Source organism: Macaca mulatta, chromosome 4, assembly GCF_049350105.2.
Source record: "Macaca mulatta isolate MMU2019108-1 chromosome 4, T2T-MMU8v2.0, whole genome shotgun sequence".
NCBI lineage: Eukaryota > Metazoa > Chordata > Mammalia > Primates > Cercopithecidae > Macaca > Macaca mulatta.
In genome coordinates, this window is record NC_133409.1 from 23,878,636 (window position 1) to 23,897,160 (window position 18,525).

Below are 18,525 nucleotides of genomic sequence, written 5' to 3' on the forward strand. Positions count from 1 at the left end.
TATCTACTTGGTAAAGTGAAATATCCCCCTCTTTAGTCTAACATTCTGGTTGCTGAGTCTTCATAAAATGCCAGATGATATGGACTGTTTCCTGCATAAAAGTATGAAGGTAATCACTAGAGAAGGAGAAAATTGAATAGGATTGTTCAAAACTAAGATGCAAAGTGAAGGTGGAGCTTTCAAGATATTTTCTTAGAGCCACCAAAATAACATTGCATATTTCCTTCCATTTTTAGCAGTAACTTAAATATTAGCTTGGAATTTATCCCATTATAGGTAGTTTTCCCTTAGAAAAAAACATTGTGTTAACTTCTGAAGTAATGTTACATTACTTGAAATTGTCACATAGAATACCTGCACTAGTAGATCCAATTCCTGTGGTCAGCACAGATCTTGGTGTAATCTTTGCTGCATATTTGAGGAATTGAGATTTCCCTGTGCCAGGATCTCCAACCAATAAAAGATGAGATTCACCTAGGAAAAAGCAAAAATGTGAAGTTTTAAATTTCTATAAAAGGGCCCATGAACTAAGAATAATTAGAAAATGGTCCATTTGGAATGCCAACAAAATTTTACAGTGTTTTTACTGTGTACTTTTCCATAGGGTTGTTTGAGAAAGGATTTAACTAGAAAATCTTTAGAAAGTTAACTGTCATAAACATAACAATCCTTAATTGATTACTAAATGTGACACAGAATCTAAATTAATAAATTATGTGCTATTTCCAGATGTTTAGGCCTACGTTTAACATTTTAAAAAATATCTGGGCCAGGTGTGGTGGCTCACACTTGTAATCCCAGCATTTGGGAGGCCAAGGCAGGAGGGTCACTTGAGCCCAGAAATGTGAGACCAGCCTGGGCAAGACTCCATCTCTACAAAAACAAATAAACAATTTTTTGGCTTATAAAGTTTCTGATTTACTCTATTTTTAAATACCAAACTACTATGATTAAATCCTTGCATACAAGTCATATGAGTATTTTATTCTATTTTTATTTAAGCACTTAGAAGTATTAGGGATTTTACAAGTACTTTATAAATATCAAATTACTTATGTTTCTAACAGTTAAGACCTTTTCATTTATGAAAAGTTCATTTAGTAACTTAGTGAAATATGTATCTTAAAATAAGTACTCATTTTGCAAATGTAGCATAAATAACATGTGCATATCATGTGGTACATATCATTTCACTGACCAAGTTTATTCAGCAATACTCAAGTGTTTCCTAAATACATTAATAGGAAACCCCTATTTAAGCTCAACATTTGGCAGAGTGCCTTGCAAAACAGTAGGTGATCAAAACATATAAGTACACCTTATACTTACTATTCTACACTGTACTATATGGTTTTCGAGTCTCTACTAACAGCCTGATTTATAATAATGTCCTTTTAGTCTTTTGGTCTAATTTTTGGTTATTATGGCCCACATACGGGGACATAATAACCCGTATGCCAGACTCTGGTTAAGTGTGTTAGCTGCAAAAGAGCTTTCTGCCATCTGGACATAATTATACACTTAAGAGTAATCTTTTCTTGAAGGTGTGACCTGCAGCAGCACCCCATGGCAGATGGCACATTTGCTATCTACCAGCAGAAGGGGAATCAGCAGGCAGATGACTGAAAGCAGCAGTCTAAGAGAAACACAGTGACAGCCACAGATGGAGAGACACTGACTGGAGACATTAAAATGCACTATTTCTAATCTTTTTCCTTTTGAAAACAGACCGGGGATCCAACAAAAAACACAGTAAAGAAACAATTTTATTTTGTGGCATTCTTATAGGCTATAGTAAAAGTATATGCCATAGAAAAATGTAACTTCTTTCAGTCTTTCTGGAACTCTATAAAGTAGCTTCCAATATATAGATGCTAGACTAAGTATGAGATATTCAGACAACTGTCAGCTTTATAAGATTACAATTGGAAAATAAAACCCAACAAGCAGTTTTTATTCAGGAAAGAAAAAGTTCTAGCTTCTCTCCATGTGTCAATATTACTCAAAATTTCTAAATAGGTACTAACCTCTGACCCGTGTTCCTGTCGCATCAGTCCTTTGAATCCCACCAGCCAGCACCATGGCCACAGCAAGCTTTACTAGATACATTCCAAACACTTGAGGGCACAAGCTAGCCAATATTACATTCCTTCCTAGGAAAAGCAGAAAGATCAGAAATCAGCAATAATTTTCAAGAAACCCCAACTGAAATTTCCTTTCCTTTCCTATCTGACCATCCTCATTTAAATATACTCTATTATGTGAAATGATCAGGAGGTCCAATTCCAAATGACTAACAGGATTAAAGGAGGAAATAACTTTGTTTTGGTTCAAAATGTCCTATTTTTTTGAGACAGGGTCTCACTCTGTCACCTAGGCTGGAGTGCAGTGGCGTGATCATAGCTCATTGCAGCCTCAAACTCCTGGGCTCAACCAATCCTTCTGCCTCAGCCTCTTAAGTAGTTGGGATGGCAGCTGTACAGAACCATGCCCAGCTAATTTTTTTTTTTTTTTTTTTTTTTTGGAGCAACGTGGTCTCATGTTGCCCAGGATGGTCTCACCCCCAGTCTCAAGCGATCCTTTCCTACTGGCCTCCCAAAGTGCTGGGATTACCACCCAGCACTTATGAGTGGTATGAGCCACTGTATGTACTTTCTATGTGGTAATTTCAGTAAAATTACTCCACTGCCTAAATAAAAGGAAGGCATTCAATCTCAGAAATAATGAGTCAGATCATACAAGTCAGTAATCTTTAAATACAGAGGTAGCTGGAGCTCATGAAGCTTCTCCAACGGTAGAAGAAGAAATAAGTAAAAAAATCCACCCTCCAAGTCAATTCAGCATTTGCTCTGAGCATTCTGGTAAATTCTGTTTCATCTGGAACAAAGTAACAGGGGCATCGAGGCATTGAGAAAATCACTGCACACCACAACCCTAGCAGTGTAAGCATGAGATCTTGAATTCCTCTGATCATGTGCTTTGAATAAAAGAATATCACTGTCTGGGGTTCTGTTTTCAGAAATAATGCACCAAATCTGAGAATCTGCCTTTCTCTTCCATGAATAAAGCAGGTATTTCATTCAGTCATTGGCCTAATCAACCTATGGAATTCCAACAAGCCATTCCTGAGCCTTTCCATGACTTATAGCCCTATACATAAAGGCTACTTTTTGTAATGAATCAACATTGATTCAGTGGCAACTAATCTATGATGATGTGGCCTGCGATGGCAGAAATGGTGAAGAAAGAAAATCTTTTAGTAAAAAAGGAACCAGAAGATTTAGTAAATCCAGAAAGTTTATTATTTGCCAAAGGAATCCCTCCCTGTTTCGAAGTAGAAAGCCTAGAGAAAAGGTCAGGAATCCAAGCAGGTAAGACTTGACAGCAGGTAGGTAAATTGTGACCAGAATCTAGTGATTACACAAGGAAGGAAAGAAGAAATAGCCCCAACAAACAGGTTCAAGAGTAGGCAAATTGATCTGAGAGTTACATAAGCCAAAACTTAGAGCCAATTTTACTGAGTAACATGCAGATGGGAAGCATATCCCTGTGGTAAGTGGACAGGCTCTGGTGTCATGTTTGGATACAAATCCCAGTGCTATTAATGACCAACTGTCTGACCTTGGGCAAGCTTCTTAACCTCTGCCTCCATTTCTTATCTGTAAAATGGAGATTATAATGGTATCAAGACAGAATTGTTGAGGATTAAGGGAGTTGATAAGTGTACAACAGATAAATAATAACTGGCATATAGTGAGAACTACTTAAGCTATTTTATTACCTGTATTACTTGTGCATCTTTCTGATCTAAAGATTTCCTCACGCTGTAGTCAACACAAAAGACTACAAAGGTAGGACTGGGGTCCCAGAGAGAAGCAAAAAGGAAGGGCCATTATCCTAAATTTGTTGTCTAAGTTGAAAAGCTTGATTCCTTGGATCATGGCAGCAGAAGCTCTCATGGCTGTATCATGGAAGAAAATGCATTAGCACCAATACCTTCCCCATCCTCACCTCCCTCCCAAATTTCTAGTTCTAGACCATGTCAATAGTGTGGCAAAGGCCTAGTTATCTACTCTTGTGTGGTCCTCAGTCATCTCAATGAAGAGAACTTAGTAGGCCCTCAGTAATTTCAGAAGTAAAGATACGTCAGTCACCCCCAAAGTGGGTTCAGATGGCCCAAAACACTCCAACCCTTACATCTGGGTTTCTATCTAACATCTAAGCACCAGGGTCAAGGAATCCCTCAGGTCACAGCAGATCAGAATAAGGCCCCTAGGTTCATTCTAGTCAGTACCCACAGGATCAGGTCTTAAGCAAGTCAACCTTCAAGTGCTGAGCAGCGAAGCATTCTCCAGCTTTAGACTAGCAAAATGAAGATGTTCTGTTGGATACACCTTCCCAACTTCACCTCTCCTCCCTCCAACACACTCACCAACACTCTGAAATTGAGGAATACAGTGCACTGGTGCTGGTCCATAGGAAACTAAGAGAGAATTCATTCATACTAACAAGAGAAATATTGCTTCATTTTCTTGCTATCTTCCTACTTATATTTCTCACAAGATTATTATATTTACTTCTGCCTTTTATCCAATAAATGGCTCATGCAACAGTAGCCTAATTAAAACAAGACAGATTAATTGCCAGCACAAAGCGCGTTTGAAGATCTAGTTAGAGTACCATATGATGGCCTTCCCTTCATTGTTAAGAGGTAGAACTGAGCTGAGACACTGTAATAAATAAATAACAGTGGTCCAAGGAAGAGTTACAAATTTTTATAAGGATAGAATCCTAAGAAACCATTTTCAGGCTGTTCAGGCTGGGCACAGTATAATCTCAACACTTTGGGAGATGGAGGTGTGAGGATCACTTGAGCCTAGGAGTTCAAGACCAGCCTCGGAAATATAGCATAGTGAGAACCTCATCTACTTTAAAAAAAAAAAAAAAAAAAGGAAAGCATTTTAATTTTAAAAATCATTTAAAAATATATGATTCTTAAAGTGCCTGCTTCATAAATTTATAATGTAGAGAACATTTGCTTCTTTCTATACAGATCAGATAAAAGAACAGGAGCTACTAATGTGCTACACACTTACGCACACACAAAAAAATCCCATAAAATAAAAGCAAACTGTTCCTATTTAGGGAAATGGAAGCCTTATTATTATTATTATTATTAATTTTTATTTTTTTGAGACAGAGTCTCGCTCTGTCACCCAGGCTGGAGTGCAGTGGCGTGATCTTGGCTCACTGCAACCTCTGCCTCCCAGGCTCAAGCAATTCTCCTGTCTCAGTCACATAAGTTGCTGGGACTAGAGGTGCACGCCACCACACCTGGCTAATTTTTGTATTTTTAGTAGAGACAGGGTTTCACCATGTTGGCCAGGCTGGTCTCAAACTCCTGACCTCAAGTGACCCACCCACCTTGGCCTCTCCAAGTGCTGGGATTATAGGCATGAGCCACCACACCCAGCCAGAAGCCTTATTTTTTAAAATAATACCTATCTAATATAGCATGTGATTTAAGAATAAGGTAATCAATCTCTCTTAGATTTGAGGGGAGTGTTATTAGAAATGTCTATTCCTGGCTTCAGTTTCTTTTTCTCAGAAGATGTCTCTATGGAGAAATGAAAACAGGCACTTGAAGATTTAACTGGCACTTTATACACTCGGGATTTATCAATAAAATACACTACAAGCCCAATGGCTGTGATGTTTTATTCTTTGTAATTATACCTGAATGTCACAGTCCAAATTTTTGCTTGTGATGACAAAGCTTATTGTCTGCATCTTCTATCTCTCATCTTTTTCCTAGTTATTCCCTATTTTAAAATCTCCAGCCAAAATAGGGTAAAGTTATCTTTATTATGGAAAATACATCAAAGAGAAAAATGGCTTTAATTGGATGAGGGTTCATAATAGGAAGAGTTTTGTCTTTTAAAGAACTATATTTTTAATTGATATGATAGGAAACTCTGAAATTGTTTGGCAGTGTATGAGGTGTTTAAAATAATAGTTAGAAGTGGAATATCTCCAGGCAATTTGCTAAATAGAAGAGTATGGCAGAAAAGGGCTTCAAAAGGAGACTAGAGCTAGAGGTACTCACTAATCCTACCCTTTAAACTCAGCCATCGAGTTATGCGGCATATAAGACTGTCAAATCACAGACATCATATTTAACCACTGCATGTAATACCATTAATAATAATCAGTTTTAGCCCTTAAACACAAACCTGCAAAGGGATCACTCTTATAGTATTCCCAAAAATCTTCATATTCCTTTCGGACCTCCTCATCCATGACAATCCCTGAGGACTGCTCATTATTTACTTGGATGTAATTTGCTTTCAGGACTATCTCCACTTCACAGCGCACATCTTGCTGAAAGGGCTTCCACCGTTGCATTACAACCCCATAAATAGTGAGGTCATCACCTAGGAAAAAGCACCAAGTGAGTCCAGTGGTAGCATCCTGCATGCTGAGCACAGACTCAAAATGACAAAGGACCAGACATTAGAAATAAATCACTCCCTTACTAGAGTTTACAATGTGTACACTCATCCAGAAAACAATTTAGGGGCAGAATAACACCCCAGATTATTGACTTTTGTCCCCCACAGTCATTTGTATCTGTAAAGTGAAAAGCTGAAGTCAGTATTTCCTATTTTTCATAACCTGCTACATGGTAATCATACCAAATCATTACTTTTCACTGGGAAAATAGTTCACTGGATGATTCATTCATCATAGTTACATTGGGTGAAATGTTCATCCTCTGAGTCTCTAACCATTTAGCTCTCATTTAGAGAAGAGATGTGGGAACTGCAGCCAGAAAGTTAAATAAACTGTAATTTGGAGTCAGGAAAAGAGACAACCTTGTGATGACTGGCAGGTAGCTTGGGTTTCTTACACGTTCATTTTTACTTAACTCATTTGTTAATATTCTACTCACTGACCCTCATCTTTTTTAATGAACCAAAGAAACAATGAACTAAGAAATGAATAAATACCCGTTCTACTTCAAAGCTCCTTCCCACAAAGTATGAAAGCACAGGATACAATCCTGCTTGCTCCTTGTTGATGGTTCTCTCCTACTTGAGGAAACTCTCCCACCATTCCTGGTAGGGAGAAGCAACTTTTATAGATTTTCCGACGAGGCCCTGGGTAGTTTATAGGCACACTCGCCTAACATTGCCATCTGTACTTATTACAACATACAATGCAATGCATCAGTTAACAAGTATATACAAATGTTTGGCATTCGATATTTTGGTACTGGAGAAAGTGGGCCAAAAACAAACATGAAAAAAATCATAATCCTGATCCCCCCAAATTTTAATCTTGTTGAACACAGGGTATTGGACATGCCCCAACCCCAATCCTGGTATTTATATTTTGCATAATAAACACTGTCTCAGAACTAACAGGCAATTCTTCATTTCCAAGCCTTTGTGCCAAGTATATGATATGTGCTGATGAAAAATGCCTTTTACTCTCTAAATTTCAATGAGTAATCTGCATAGTTTTTGATTTCCTAAAGGAAAATGCTAAATGCATGGAACTGGTGGTGCCAATTCACAGAATAGAGGCACATTTCTAGTTCAAGGTAACTTCATACTAAATGGTTACAAACACATTAAGCAAGTGCTTTACAAGTTTCCAAGATCTTTCCTAAGCCACTAGTTAATGATTTTCAAACCCAGTCAGGAATGATGATCATTTACTATATTGTCTGACCCCATATTTCTAGGTAAAAATGATTGGGGATAACTTTACATAAGCACATGGAACAATTCTCTGTGATGGTCATTTTAATGGATTATGTTTAGGTTGTTTCTAAACCAGTTAAATGAGGAACTTAACGTTTAGATATATGACCCATAAGTAATAATCTAACGTCAATAAGCGGTTATTATGTGGAAAACATAGAGCACTGAAGCATGGCCAAGAGTACTGACCTCATGAGATTTGGATTTAAATCCCAGCTCCACTGCTCGCAGGCTACGTGACCTTGGGCAAATTACCTACCCTACCTAAGCCTGTTTCTTGACCCACAAAATGTGAATGATTATATTAACATCATAGTACTACAGTGAGAATTAGATTGGATAATGTACATAAATTAATGCAATATCTAGAACACAGTAATTGCTCAATAAATATTAGCTCTTCTTATACTAAACCTACCTTACATTTGTAAAGTAATTAATACCCTTAAAGGCCCTTCTATATATATGTGTTTTCCTTACTCAAATACTTACTGAATGGAAGATTCATATAATCACCAGAACAATTGTGAGGTATACATGATAGTCCAAGGCAATAGATATTCACCTTAAACTTCTGTATTTTTCAAAAGTAATGTTATAAGCAACGTTGTTTTCGGGAAGCTAAAATTCTTAGTTTTCTACAATCCAATCTCTCTGTGCCCCTACATAATCTGTGGCATCTTTACTACTGTAGCCATTCCCAGTCAGACCCATCTGTCGGGTCTCCTGCTGCACTGTCATTTACCAGCACAAAACCTCCAACTTCATTACTCTGCACATGCCGAAGTGGGGTCCCTAACTAGATCATAAATTCCTGAAGGGCAAGGATTATATACTATTTATGTTTTTTGATTCCCACAGAGGTTTATAGCTAAGGATATATGAAAAAATAGCTATTGATAGATTGCTTCTCTCCATCCTTCATTATTAATGACATTTGAAAGAAAAACAACTTAAGACATATTTCCAGTACAGAAATAATTCAATTTAGATGAACTGCATGAAAAGATCTTATTCTCAACTGAAGGATAGCTACATGTTCAGCCTGAGCTTATATAAGAACTGCTTTGCTGAGATAGATATTACAGATTTAGGTTAAAATCTAGTCCTATGTGAGCAAGGTATTCTGACATATTCTGGGGTTGCTTAGCAGGAAATCCATAATCAAAGCTGTTATCTCATTAGTATACTATTTAGACAATTGTACGTTAATATACGTCAGCTATCTGCACCCTAGAAGAGGTCCCTCACCAGAATCCGAACACACTGGCACCCTGATCTCCAACCTCCAGCCTCCAAAACTGTGAGAAATAAATGTTTGTTGTTGAAGCTACCCAGTCTATGGTGATCTGTTAGAGCAGTCTGATATAGTTCGGATATTTGTCCCCACTCAAATCTCATGTTGAGATATAATCCCCAGTATTGGAGGTGAGGCCTGGTAGGAGGTGTCTGGATCATGCAGGTGGATCCCTCATGAATGGCTTGGGCCGTCCTTTTGGTGATAAAGGAGCCCTCACTCTGAGTTCGAATGAGCTCTATTCATTTAAATGTGTGTGAAACCTCTTCCCTCCCCACTGTCTCTCCTGCTTTCCCCATATGACATGCCTACTCCCCCTCTCCTTTCTGCCATGATCGTAAACTTCCTGAGGCCTCAGAAGAAGCTGAGCCTATGTCTGCACCATGCTTCCTGTACAGCCTGTGTAACTGTGAGCCAATTAAACCTCTTTTCTTTATAAATTGCCCAGTCTCAGGTATTTCTTTATAGCAACACAAGAATGGACTAACAGCCCAAAATGACTAAAACATCACCCTTCCACAAATATTTTTAAGTTTGATTTCTTCTTAGTCTCCCCAGTGAGGAAAGGGAATACAATGAGTTGAGAGGGACAAAGGAGAGCTTAGGACTAGTCTGGTTGGCCTAAAGAGTAAAACATAAACTCAGAATGACACTGGAACAATCAGGCTTTTGGAGCTCTCAGATTTCCAGAACAGTTCTGAGGCTCAGAAAGTCTTTAAATTGCCTGGAACATTATAGATTATCCAGATCAACTGCCATTGTAAGGCCTAAATCCCTAACAATGTACAGTATATGCTGTGTTTGACTATCTATGAGAAAAAGAACTCATCACCATCCAAGGCCCATGTCAGACACCTCTAATTATTAGGTATTGAGTCGAAATCTACCTCCTTGTGGCTTATCCCACTGAAACCCAGTAGCATCTTCTGTAATTACAATTCTATTTCTATGTGACAGTCTTCTAACTATTGAAAGTTGGCTGTCATGTCCTTCCTCAGGCTTCTTCATGCTAAACATGTATAGCTATTCATTGAGTATGGGTTTCAAGTTCCCTCCCAATTCAGGTGATCAGCCAATGAAAACATCGAGGACCCTCAGAAGACAGCAGACCAAAATCGGTGACTCCTATCACGGTGTCACCAGCACAGAGCAGACAGGAATGATGTCCTTTCTTCTAGGCACCAATAAGACATGCAGCAGCATCTCAGAGTCGCATTCTCTAATTCATTTTATAAAAATGCCCACTGAATCCACTACATTTTTTTAAAGTTCCTGCTGTTAAGCTATAGTGCACTGAAAAGAGCCTTAAATTAGACATCAGTGGTTCTGGATTCATGTTCCAGTTATGCCACATAACTCTCTAAGTGACCTTAGGCGAGTCAGGTTCTTCATTCATAAAACAAGCACCTGGACTAGCTGCTGTTGTACAGGTCTAGCTCAGCTCTCTTCCTGCTATCACTTCCTACCTGCATGCCAGTTTCTATTCTCAAGGTGAGCAATTAAAGCCCTACATTTCCCTTGCCTGTGATCTTGGGAAGATAAAAAGTGGCTTTTCCTAATCAATAGTTTAGGACCCACTACACAAGCTAAAAAAAAATTCATTCTTACCAGATTTGCAACTATCCACTAAGTCATCTTCCAGAATAACCTTCATAGATCGTGGAATACTTCCAACAGATAGCCTTTGAACCTAGCAAAGAAAAGAAAACAGATTCTGAGTATGCTTAAATACATGTTAAGTATCCAGAAGTCTAGCAGTACTTGAAATTACTATTTCTATTTCTCTGGTATATCATTCAATTTAATTATAATGGGGATTTAAGTAATTTTTCTTGAAAATTATATCTACTATCAATTTAAGAATTCACTAAATAAAATACAAATATGGAAAATATCTCCAAATATAATCTATATAATCTACCTTGCAGATGGTCAAAGTAAAAGTATGCTACAACTACTAAATTTAGTAACAAAGTTAACTTTATCTAGAAAAGAGGGGTATTTCTTTCCTGATCACTAATCAAAAGACCTGGGACAAATCACCCAGTTCCTATGATTACTCCTTAGTAACAGAACCCTAGTTTTATTTCATGTGGACATGTGCCTAATACAAAGACTTTATTTCCCAGGTTCCCTTGAACATTGAACATAGATATAGTCATATGATGGAACTTTGAGTAATGAGATATCATAAGCAGACAATGCAAGAGACTTGCAAGGAGACTGCTGAAGTGGAGAATTGGTTAGGTGGTAGGCAACTTTGCCTTTTGTTCTCTGACTACAACACACACGTGATGGAGTTGTAGCCAGCATCCTGGCCCACAGCCAATCATCAGAAGAGAAGCCATGTATTAAGAATGGTTGAGGCCGGGTGTGGTGGCTTATCTGTAATCCCAGCACTTCGGGAGGCCGAGGTGGGTGGATCACCTGAGGTTAGGGGTTGTGAGACCAGCCTGACGAACATCACAAAACCCTGTCTCTATTAAAAATACAGAATTAGCCAGGCAAAGTGGCACACGCCTGTAATCCCAGCTATTCGGGAGGCTGAGACAGGAGAAATGCTCGAACCCCGGAGGTAGAGGTTGCAGTGACTCAAGATCACACCATTGCACTCCAGCCTGGGCAACAACAGCGAAACTCAGAAAAAGAAAAAGAAAAAGAAAAAGAAAAAGGACGGAAGGAAGGAAGGAAGGAAGGAAGGAAGGAAGGAAGGAAGGAAGGAAGGAAGGAAGGAAGGAAGGAAGGAAGGAAGGAAGGCAGGCAGGCAGGCAGGCGAGAAAGAAAGGAAAGAAAAGAAAAAAGAAAGAAAAGAAAGAGAGAAAGAAAGAAGAATGGTTGAATAGAAAGACAGGAGTCTGAGTTCTCGACAATGAACTAACCTTGAACTGCCTATCTCTTAATTATTTTAGGTAAGAATAAACTTTTGTGTTTAAGCTGCAAGCAAATGAAAATCAGGCTCACTCTCACTTGTTAAAGAGTGTTTACAAATACTTCATTTAGCACAGCAAATAACAGAGGGTCGATCCAAACTCCAAATCCTGTTCACTCCAATGTGATTTTTTTTTTTTTTCAGAGACAGAGTCTTGCTCTGTCAGCCAGGCTGGAACACAGAGACACGATCCATAGCTCACTGCTGCCCAGAATTCCTTGGCTCAAGTGATCTTCCTGCCTCAGCTTCCTGAGTAGCTGCGATTATAAGCACAAGCCACCATGCCTGGCCACTCCAATGTTTAACAATTTAAGCATTAATTAATCTTCTATCCCTTAGTTAAGAACATTAATTTTCTTCTATTCTTCAGCTAAGAACAGCTAGGGTAGACTTCTTAAATATTCACTTCTTTAATTTTAACATAATTAAGTCATTTCACAACTTTCTTGTCAATGCTCTACCTAAAAAGGATGATGATTGCATGGTTTCTAAAGACTATATTCAGATATATGTGGAAGAGTTTCAAGCTTGATCTTCGACAAAGTGGTAACACAAGTCCATTTGTATCCATTCTGTGTTCCCTAATCCTATCAATGTGCCCAAAGCTGAAAAACACTTCTTCAAATTTGTTATTTATCTCATTTATGTGATCATTTACCTGTTCCTGAATTTTGATTTCCTGGTAATCTCTGCACCTGGTTGGAGATGAAGACAAGCCTGAGAGGCAAGTGAATTTAGAGGAATCACAGCTCTCCAAGCTGGGACACGAGGATGGCCGGCAAAAGGTGTAATACTGCTCAAAGTCAGCCTTGACCACAAACACATGCTTGCATTTGGTACACATGTAATCCCGCTCAAACTCCAGAACCTTCACCAGACTTGTTCGAATCACTGTCCCAGTGACAGATAAAAAGTGTCCCACATCCTTGGTTTTAGGTATGTGTTCCCTCACCAGCTCAGGACAGACAGGCAAACCTGATGGAGAAAACAAAAAAACAGCATCAACTTCAATCTTGAGATTTGACTCCAAGGGATATATTCTTCTCCTGTTTCCTGAAAGATAAATTTTAATTTCAGGGAAAAAAATGATTGTGTTTTACTAAGAAAAAATTAGATCATCATCTCTATTAAGAAAATATAAAGAATTGTTTCAAATAACAGTTATCAGTAGAGTATTTTTTAATCCAGATACTGCACAATGAGCAGACTAGGTTTTAAGGCATGTAGCTGTGATGCTATAATAACCAGGATTTTAAAAAGGACTTATTCTCACAAGAGGGCTATCTCAGTAGGATCTAAAGTATATAATTTTAATGGCATTTAACAAAAATATATTGCCGCTTGCCACACATAAAATCAACTGATGACTCTTTTAGTAAACCACAAAGCTGACTGATAAAGAGATGGTAGCATGACGACCAAAGAGTTCCACAGTGCTAGAAAGTTACTTTTTTTTTAAGTCAGATTCAGAATTTATTAATACATACATATGACAGTGTTTTTGAGCCCTGACTTACCTAGCGGTTTACCCACAGCATCACCTTATCCTATAAAAGCCTCATGTTTTTCAACACTAAAAAACAGGCAACAGAAAAGGTGCAAAATGCCAAAGAAAATTCTTATTCAGTCTGGGCAAAGTGGCTGACACTTGGGAAGCCGAGGTAGGAGAACTGCTGGGGCCCAGGAGTTCAAGACTAGCCTGGGCAACATAGTGGGACCCCATCCCTGCAAAAAATTAAAAAATCGGCTAGGCATGGTGGTGCATTGCCTATAGTCCCAGCAACTTGGTAAGGCTGAGGTGGGAGGATCCCTTGAGCCCAGGGGGTCAAGGCTACAGGAACCATGGTCATGCCACTGAACTCCAGTTTGGGGAACACAGCGAGACCCTGCCCCCAAAAAAAAGAAAGAAAGAGAGGGAGGGAGAAAGGAAGGAGAAAGAGAAAAAGAGAAGCAAAGAGGGGAGGGGAGGGGAGGAGGAAAATCTTATGTGGAAATTCCCTCTTTATCATGTTTGGCTACAATGCACCATTGGGGTGCAAAGATGCTGGCTATGATGATTAAAGGCTAATTCCTAACAAGTTTATTGGAATAGTGTCTGTTATGCTGGTTCATGTCTCCTGCCTTGTCCTCAGTATTTAGTGGTTCAAAACCAGGTAAGTATGCCTACTGAAGACCCATCTATCAGACTGTCTAGCCCATGAGAAATGCCATAATAGGAATCATTATACTTTTAAGTTTCTATGGTCAGCATATTTTCTCCTGGTTGATACATCTATTCTGAAAGCCAATCAGAAGGTAGTTTAGGAAGTATGAGGGGAAAAAGCAAATTAGTTAGAGTAACTGAATGTTTAAGGTGCCAGGCTATGATAACCTACTGTTACAAGTCTACAGACAAACTTGAATTTTTTCTGTTGGTTGGCTGAAACTCTCTCTCAATACATCGTAGACTGTATAGACAAACAAGGTGGCCATTGCCAACACTTGCCCCATGACTCCTTTTTCTATGCTTCCAAGACTGACTTGCCCATTTTCTAATGAACATATTCATTATTTACATTAATTCAGATTGCATCACAATTTGCCATTAAGGGAGTCACACTTTTGGTTCATATCCTGGAATGCTAAAAAACAAGAAACAGCCCAGAGATCTATCTCTCTTGTTTACCTGGCCTTAACTGGAATGTATGTTATAATACATCTTAACACTGCTTATAGATTATCAGTTACATTTATTTTGCCCCCCACATAAATACTTTAAAAAATATATGAATACTTAAAAGAAAGCAAGATATAATTCACATACCACAAAATTTACCCTATAAAGTATATAATTCAGTGGTAATTCGTATATTCACAATATTGTACAACCATCACCATTAATTTCAGAACATTTTCATAATTTCAAAAAGAAATCCTGTACCCAGTAGCAGTCACTCCCCATTTGTAACCCTAGCTGCTGGCAACCACTGATCTACTTTTGATCTTCGTGAATTTACCTATTCTGGAAATTTCACACATAGATGCTCCGTGACTTACCATGGGGTAACATCTCAATAAACCCAATGTAAATTGAAAATGTTGTAAGTTGAAAGTGCATTTAGCACACCTAACCCACTGAACATCACTGCTTAGCCTACCTAGCCAACCTTCAATGTACTCAGAATACTAGCATTAGCCTACAGTTGGGCAAAATCATCTAACACAAGCCCTATTTTATAATTAAGGGTTGAATTTTTCATGTTATTTTTGAATACTATACTAAAAGTGACAAACAGAATAATTTATGGGTGCTCACAGTATGGTTTCTACTGAATCATTTTCACATACTCATAAAGTCAAACAACTGTAAGTCAGGGATATCTGAACAAAATCATACAATATGTGGTCTTTTGAATCTGGCTTCATTTACTTAGAATAATGTTTTCAAGATTCATTCCTGTTGTAACATATGCAGTACTTCATTCCTTTTTATGACTAAATAATATTCCACTGTTTAGATATACCATATTTTGGTTATTCATTTATTAGCTCATGGACATTTAGATTGTTTCCACTTTTTGGCTATTATGAATAATGCTACTACAAACATTTGTATGCAAATTCTTGTTTGAACTGTTTTCGATTATTTTGGGCATACACTTAAGGAGTAGAATTGCTGGGTCACATGGTTATTAAAATAATTTTTAAAAATAATTTTATTTTTACGTTTGCAAACAGTCACTAAGTGCTCTCTATTGTACATATACAGAAGGAAACTCAAGTGGGATATATGATAATTAATCCAATTCGCTTCTCGAAATATAAACAGAATGTACCAACAATTACTTCTAAGAAGATAAGGAAGATAAAAAGGAGAATAGAAAAAAATAGGTTAAGAAAACTTACTTAAACAAAAATTCTTTGGGTTTCTGAATTATTCATTTTCTCTTCCTTGGCCGTAAAAAAATATCATTTTTGCCTCCCATTTCTAGTCCCCTCATCTCAGTTCTGCTTCAGATGCAAATTGATTGTTCAGTTTAAATTATAAAGTCAATATATTAAAACAAGGAAAATTAAGATCAAGAGAACCACATTACAAAATGTGGTGTTACTCTAATGTTATGCATAACTGAAGAATGCCCAATAAGACTACAGACTGCCTAGCATAATTAGAAAAGTCTTTGGATTTTTGGCCAGATGTGGTGGCTTATGCCTGTAATCCCAGCACTTTGGGAGGCTGAGGTGGGTGGATCACCTGAGGTCGGGAGTTTGAGACCAGCCTGACCAACATGAAGAAACCCCATCTCTACTAAAAATACAAAAAATTAGCCAGGTGTGGTGGTGCATGCCTGTAATCCCAGCTACTCAGGAGGCTGAGGCAAGAGAATCACTTGAACCTGGGAGGCAGAGGTTGCAGTGAGCTGAGATCGTGCCCCTGCACTCCAGATTGGGCAACAAGAGCAAAACTCTGTCTCAAAAAAAAAAAAAAAAAAAAAGAAAGAAAAGTCAAGTCTTTGGATTTTCAATGTGAAGAAGTGATGTATCAATGAAGTCTTATATAATATAAACTGTATAGACAGACACTTTTTTGGCTTAAAACAAATTCTGGTTTAAAAACAAAGTTATGTGTAATTTTATTGTAGTTTTATTCCTAGAAAGCTATCTTTAATTTGATAGTGTTTCTTACTGTAAATAGCATCTTAGAATGGAAGAATAAAACACCATATGCCCCACTGCTTCTAGAGTAACCCGAGCAATACATAATGAAGGCCAAATCTTCTTTGCTTTTACCCTTCCATGGCTTGCCACAGATCTAAGAATAAGGAACCAAATCTGGCCTAGACTACAGGGCCTTTTGTGACTGGCCTCCTGTTTTATCAAGACTTCTGTGCACTTTTTCACATATAGTGCTCCCTTTGTCTTAGTGCTCTCCTCTTCACTCTGCTCCTCAAAAATGCCCACACTAAGAAGCAATGCAGTGGTTAAGAATACAGACTTAGGCCAGGCACAGTGGCTCATGCTTGTAATCCCAGCATTTGGGGAGGCCAAGGTGGGTGGATGACCTGAGGTCCGGAGTTCGAAACCAGCCTGGCCAACATGCTGAAACCCCGTCTCTACTAAAAACACAAAAATCAGTATTTTTGTGGGTGTGGTGGCACATGCCTGTAATCCCAGCTACTCGGAAGGCCGAGGCAGGAGAATTGCTTGAACCTGGGAGGCAGAGGTTGCCGTGAGCCAAGATTGCACCTGTGCACTCCAGCTTGGTCAACAGAGCGAGACTCTGTCTCAAAAAAACAAAGAATACAGACTCGAGCTAGAATGCTGAGGTTTGAGTCACAACTCTGTCACTTACTAGCTGTGTGACCTTGGCCAAGTTGTAAGCTCTCAGATTTCTCGTCTATAAAATAACAACAGAACCTATCACATAGGGTAATAAGAAGACTAGAAGAATTCACAGCTTACACCTATAATCCCAGTACTTTGGGAAGCTGAAGCAGAAGGATCACTTGAGGCTAGGAGTTCAAGACCAGCCTGAGCAACACAGAGACCCCACCTCTACCAAATAAAGAAAAAAAAAATTTTAAATAGCTGAGCATGGTGGCACATGCCTATAATCCCAGCTACCCAGGAGGTTGAGGTGGGAGGATCACTTGAGCCCAGAAATTAGAGACTGCACTGAGCTATGATTCTTGTGCAACTGCATTCCAGCCTGGGCAACAGAGTGAGAACCTGTTTCAAAAAAAAAAAAAAAAGAATTCATACATGTAAAGTTTCTTAGAATATTATTTGGCATATAGCAAGCACTCTTTAAACATTAATTCTGGCTGGGCACCATGGCTCATGCCTGCAATCCCAGTACTTTGGGGGGCTGAGGTGGGTGGATCACCTGAGGCCAGGAGTTCAAGACCAGCCTGAGCAACATGGCAAAACTCTGTCTCTATCAAAAATACAAAAATTAGCTGGGCGTGGTGGCACGTGCCTGTAATCCCAGCTACTTGGGAGGCTGAGGCAGGAGGATCGCCTGAACCCAGGAGGCGGAGGTTTCAGTGAGCCCAGATTGTGCCACTAGACTCCAGCTTGGACAACAGAGCGAGACCCTGTCTCAAGAAAAAACAAACAAAAAAACATATCTTGAGTGAGACATGCATCACACATTAAAGTTTCCATTAAGCTCCCATATAATAATGCTTAATATATATATATACACGCATATATCTGTAGGCATGCATATACCATCTGGCAAATATTTGACTGTATAGCTGTCTGCCATACAGCCCTGAGTTTTTTAAAGGAAGGAAAAACTATATTCCTTTTGGTTTCCCAAGATCCTAGCAAATGCCTACTGATGTTTTGTTTAGTGGTAACATAATTTGTAACTTACTTTTTCAGAGAATTGAAAAAATAAGCTAAATTCACCTGAAATTGAGAGGGTCATTTAGGCAGACAGGATTGTATTACTTAAACTGAGCATGGAAAGGTATCTGAAAATAATGGCAGCCTAAAACTATGTCCTAAATACCATTTCAACAACATTAACTAAAGTCCCCCTT

General features: G+C 38.5%; 1 protein-coding gene across 2 annotated transcripts in view; it reads right to left on the reverse strand.

Moving 5' to 3' along the window:
* MCM9 (minichromosome maintenance 9 homologous recombination repair factor) overlaps positions 1-18,525 on the reverse strand; it is a 122,664-nt gene that overhangs the window by 98,951 nt on the left and 5,188 nt on the right. For both annotated transcript variants that reach the window (XM_077999315.1, XM_015137519.3), the window contains exons 3-7: positions 12,654-12,970; positions 10,675-10,756; positions 6,234-6,434; positions 2,028-2,153; positions 355-474 (exon numbers count right to left, since the gene is read on the reverse strand). In XM_077999315.1, the coding sequence (XP_077855441.1) occupies positions 355-474; positions 2,028-2,153; positions 6,234-6,434; positions 10,675-10,756; positions 12,654-12,970 (846 nt within the window). The remainder of the gene's footprint in view (positions 1-354; positions 475-2,027; positions 2,154-6,233; positions 6,435-10,674; positions 10,757-12,653; positions 12,971-18,525) is intronic.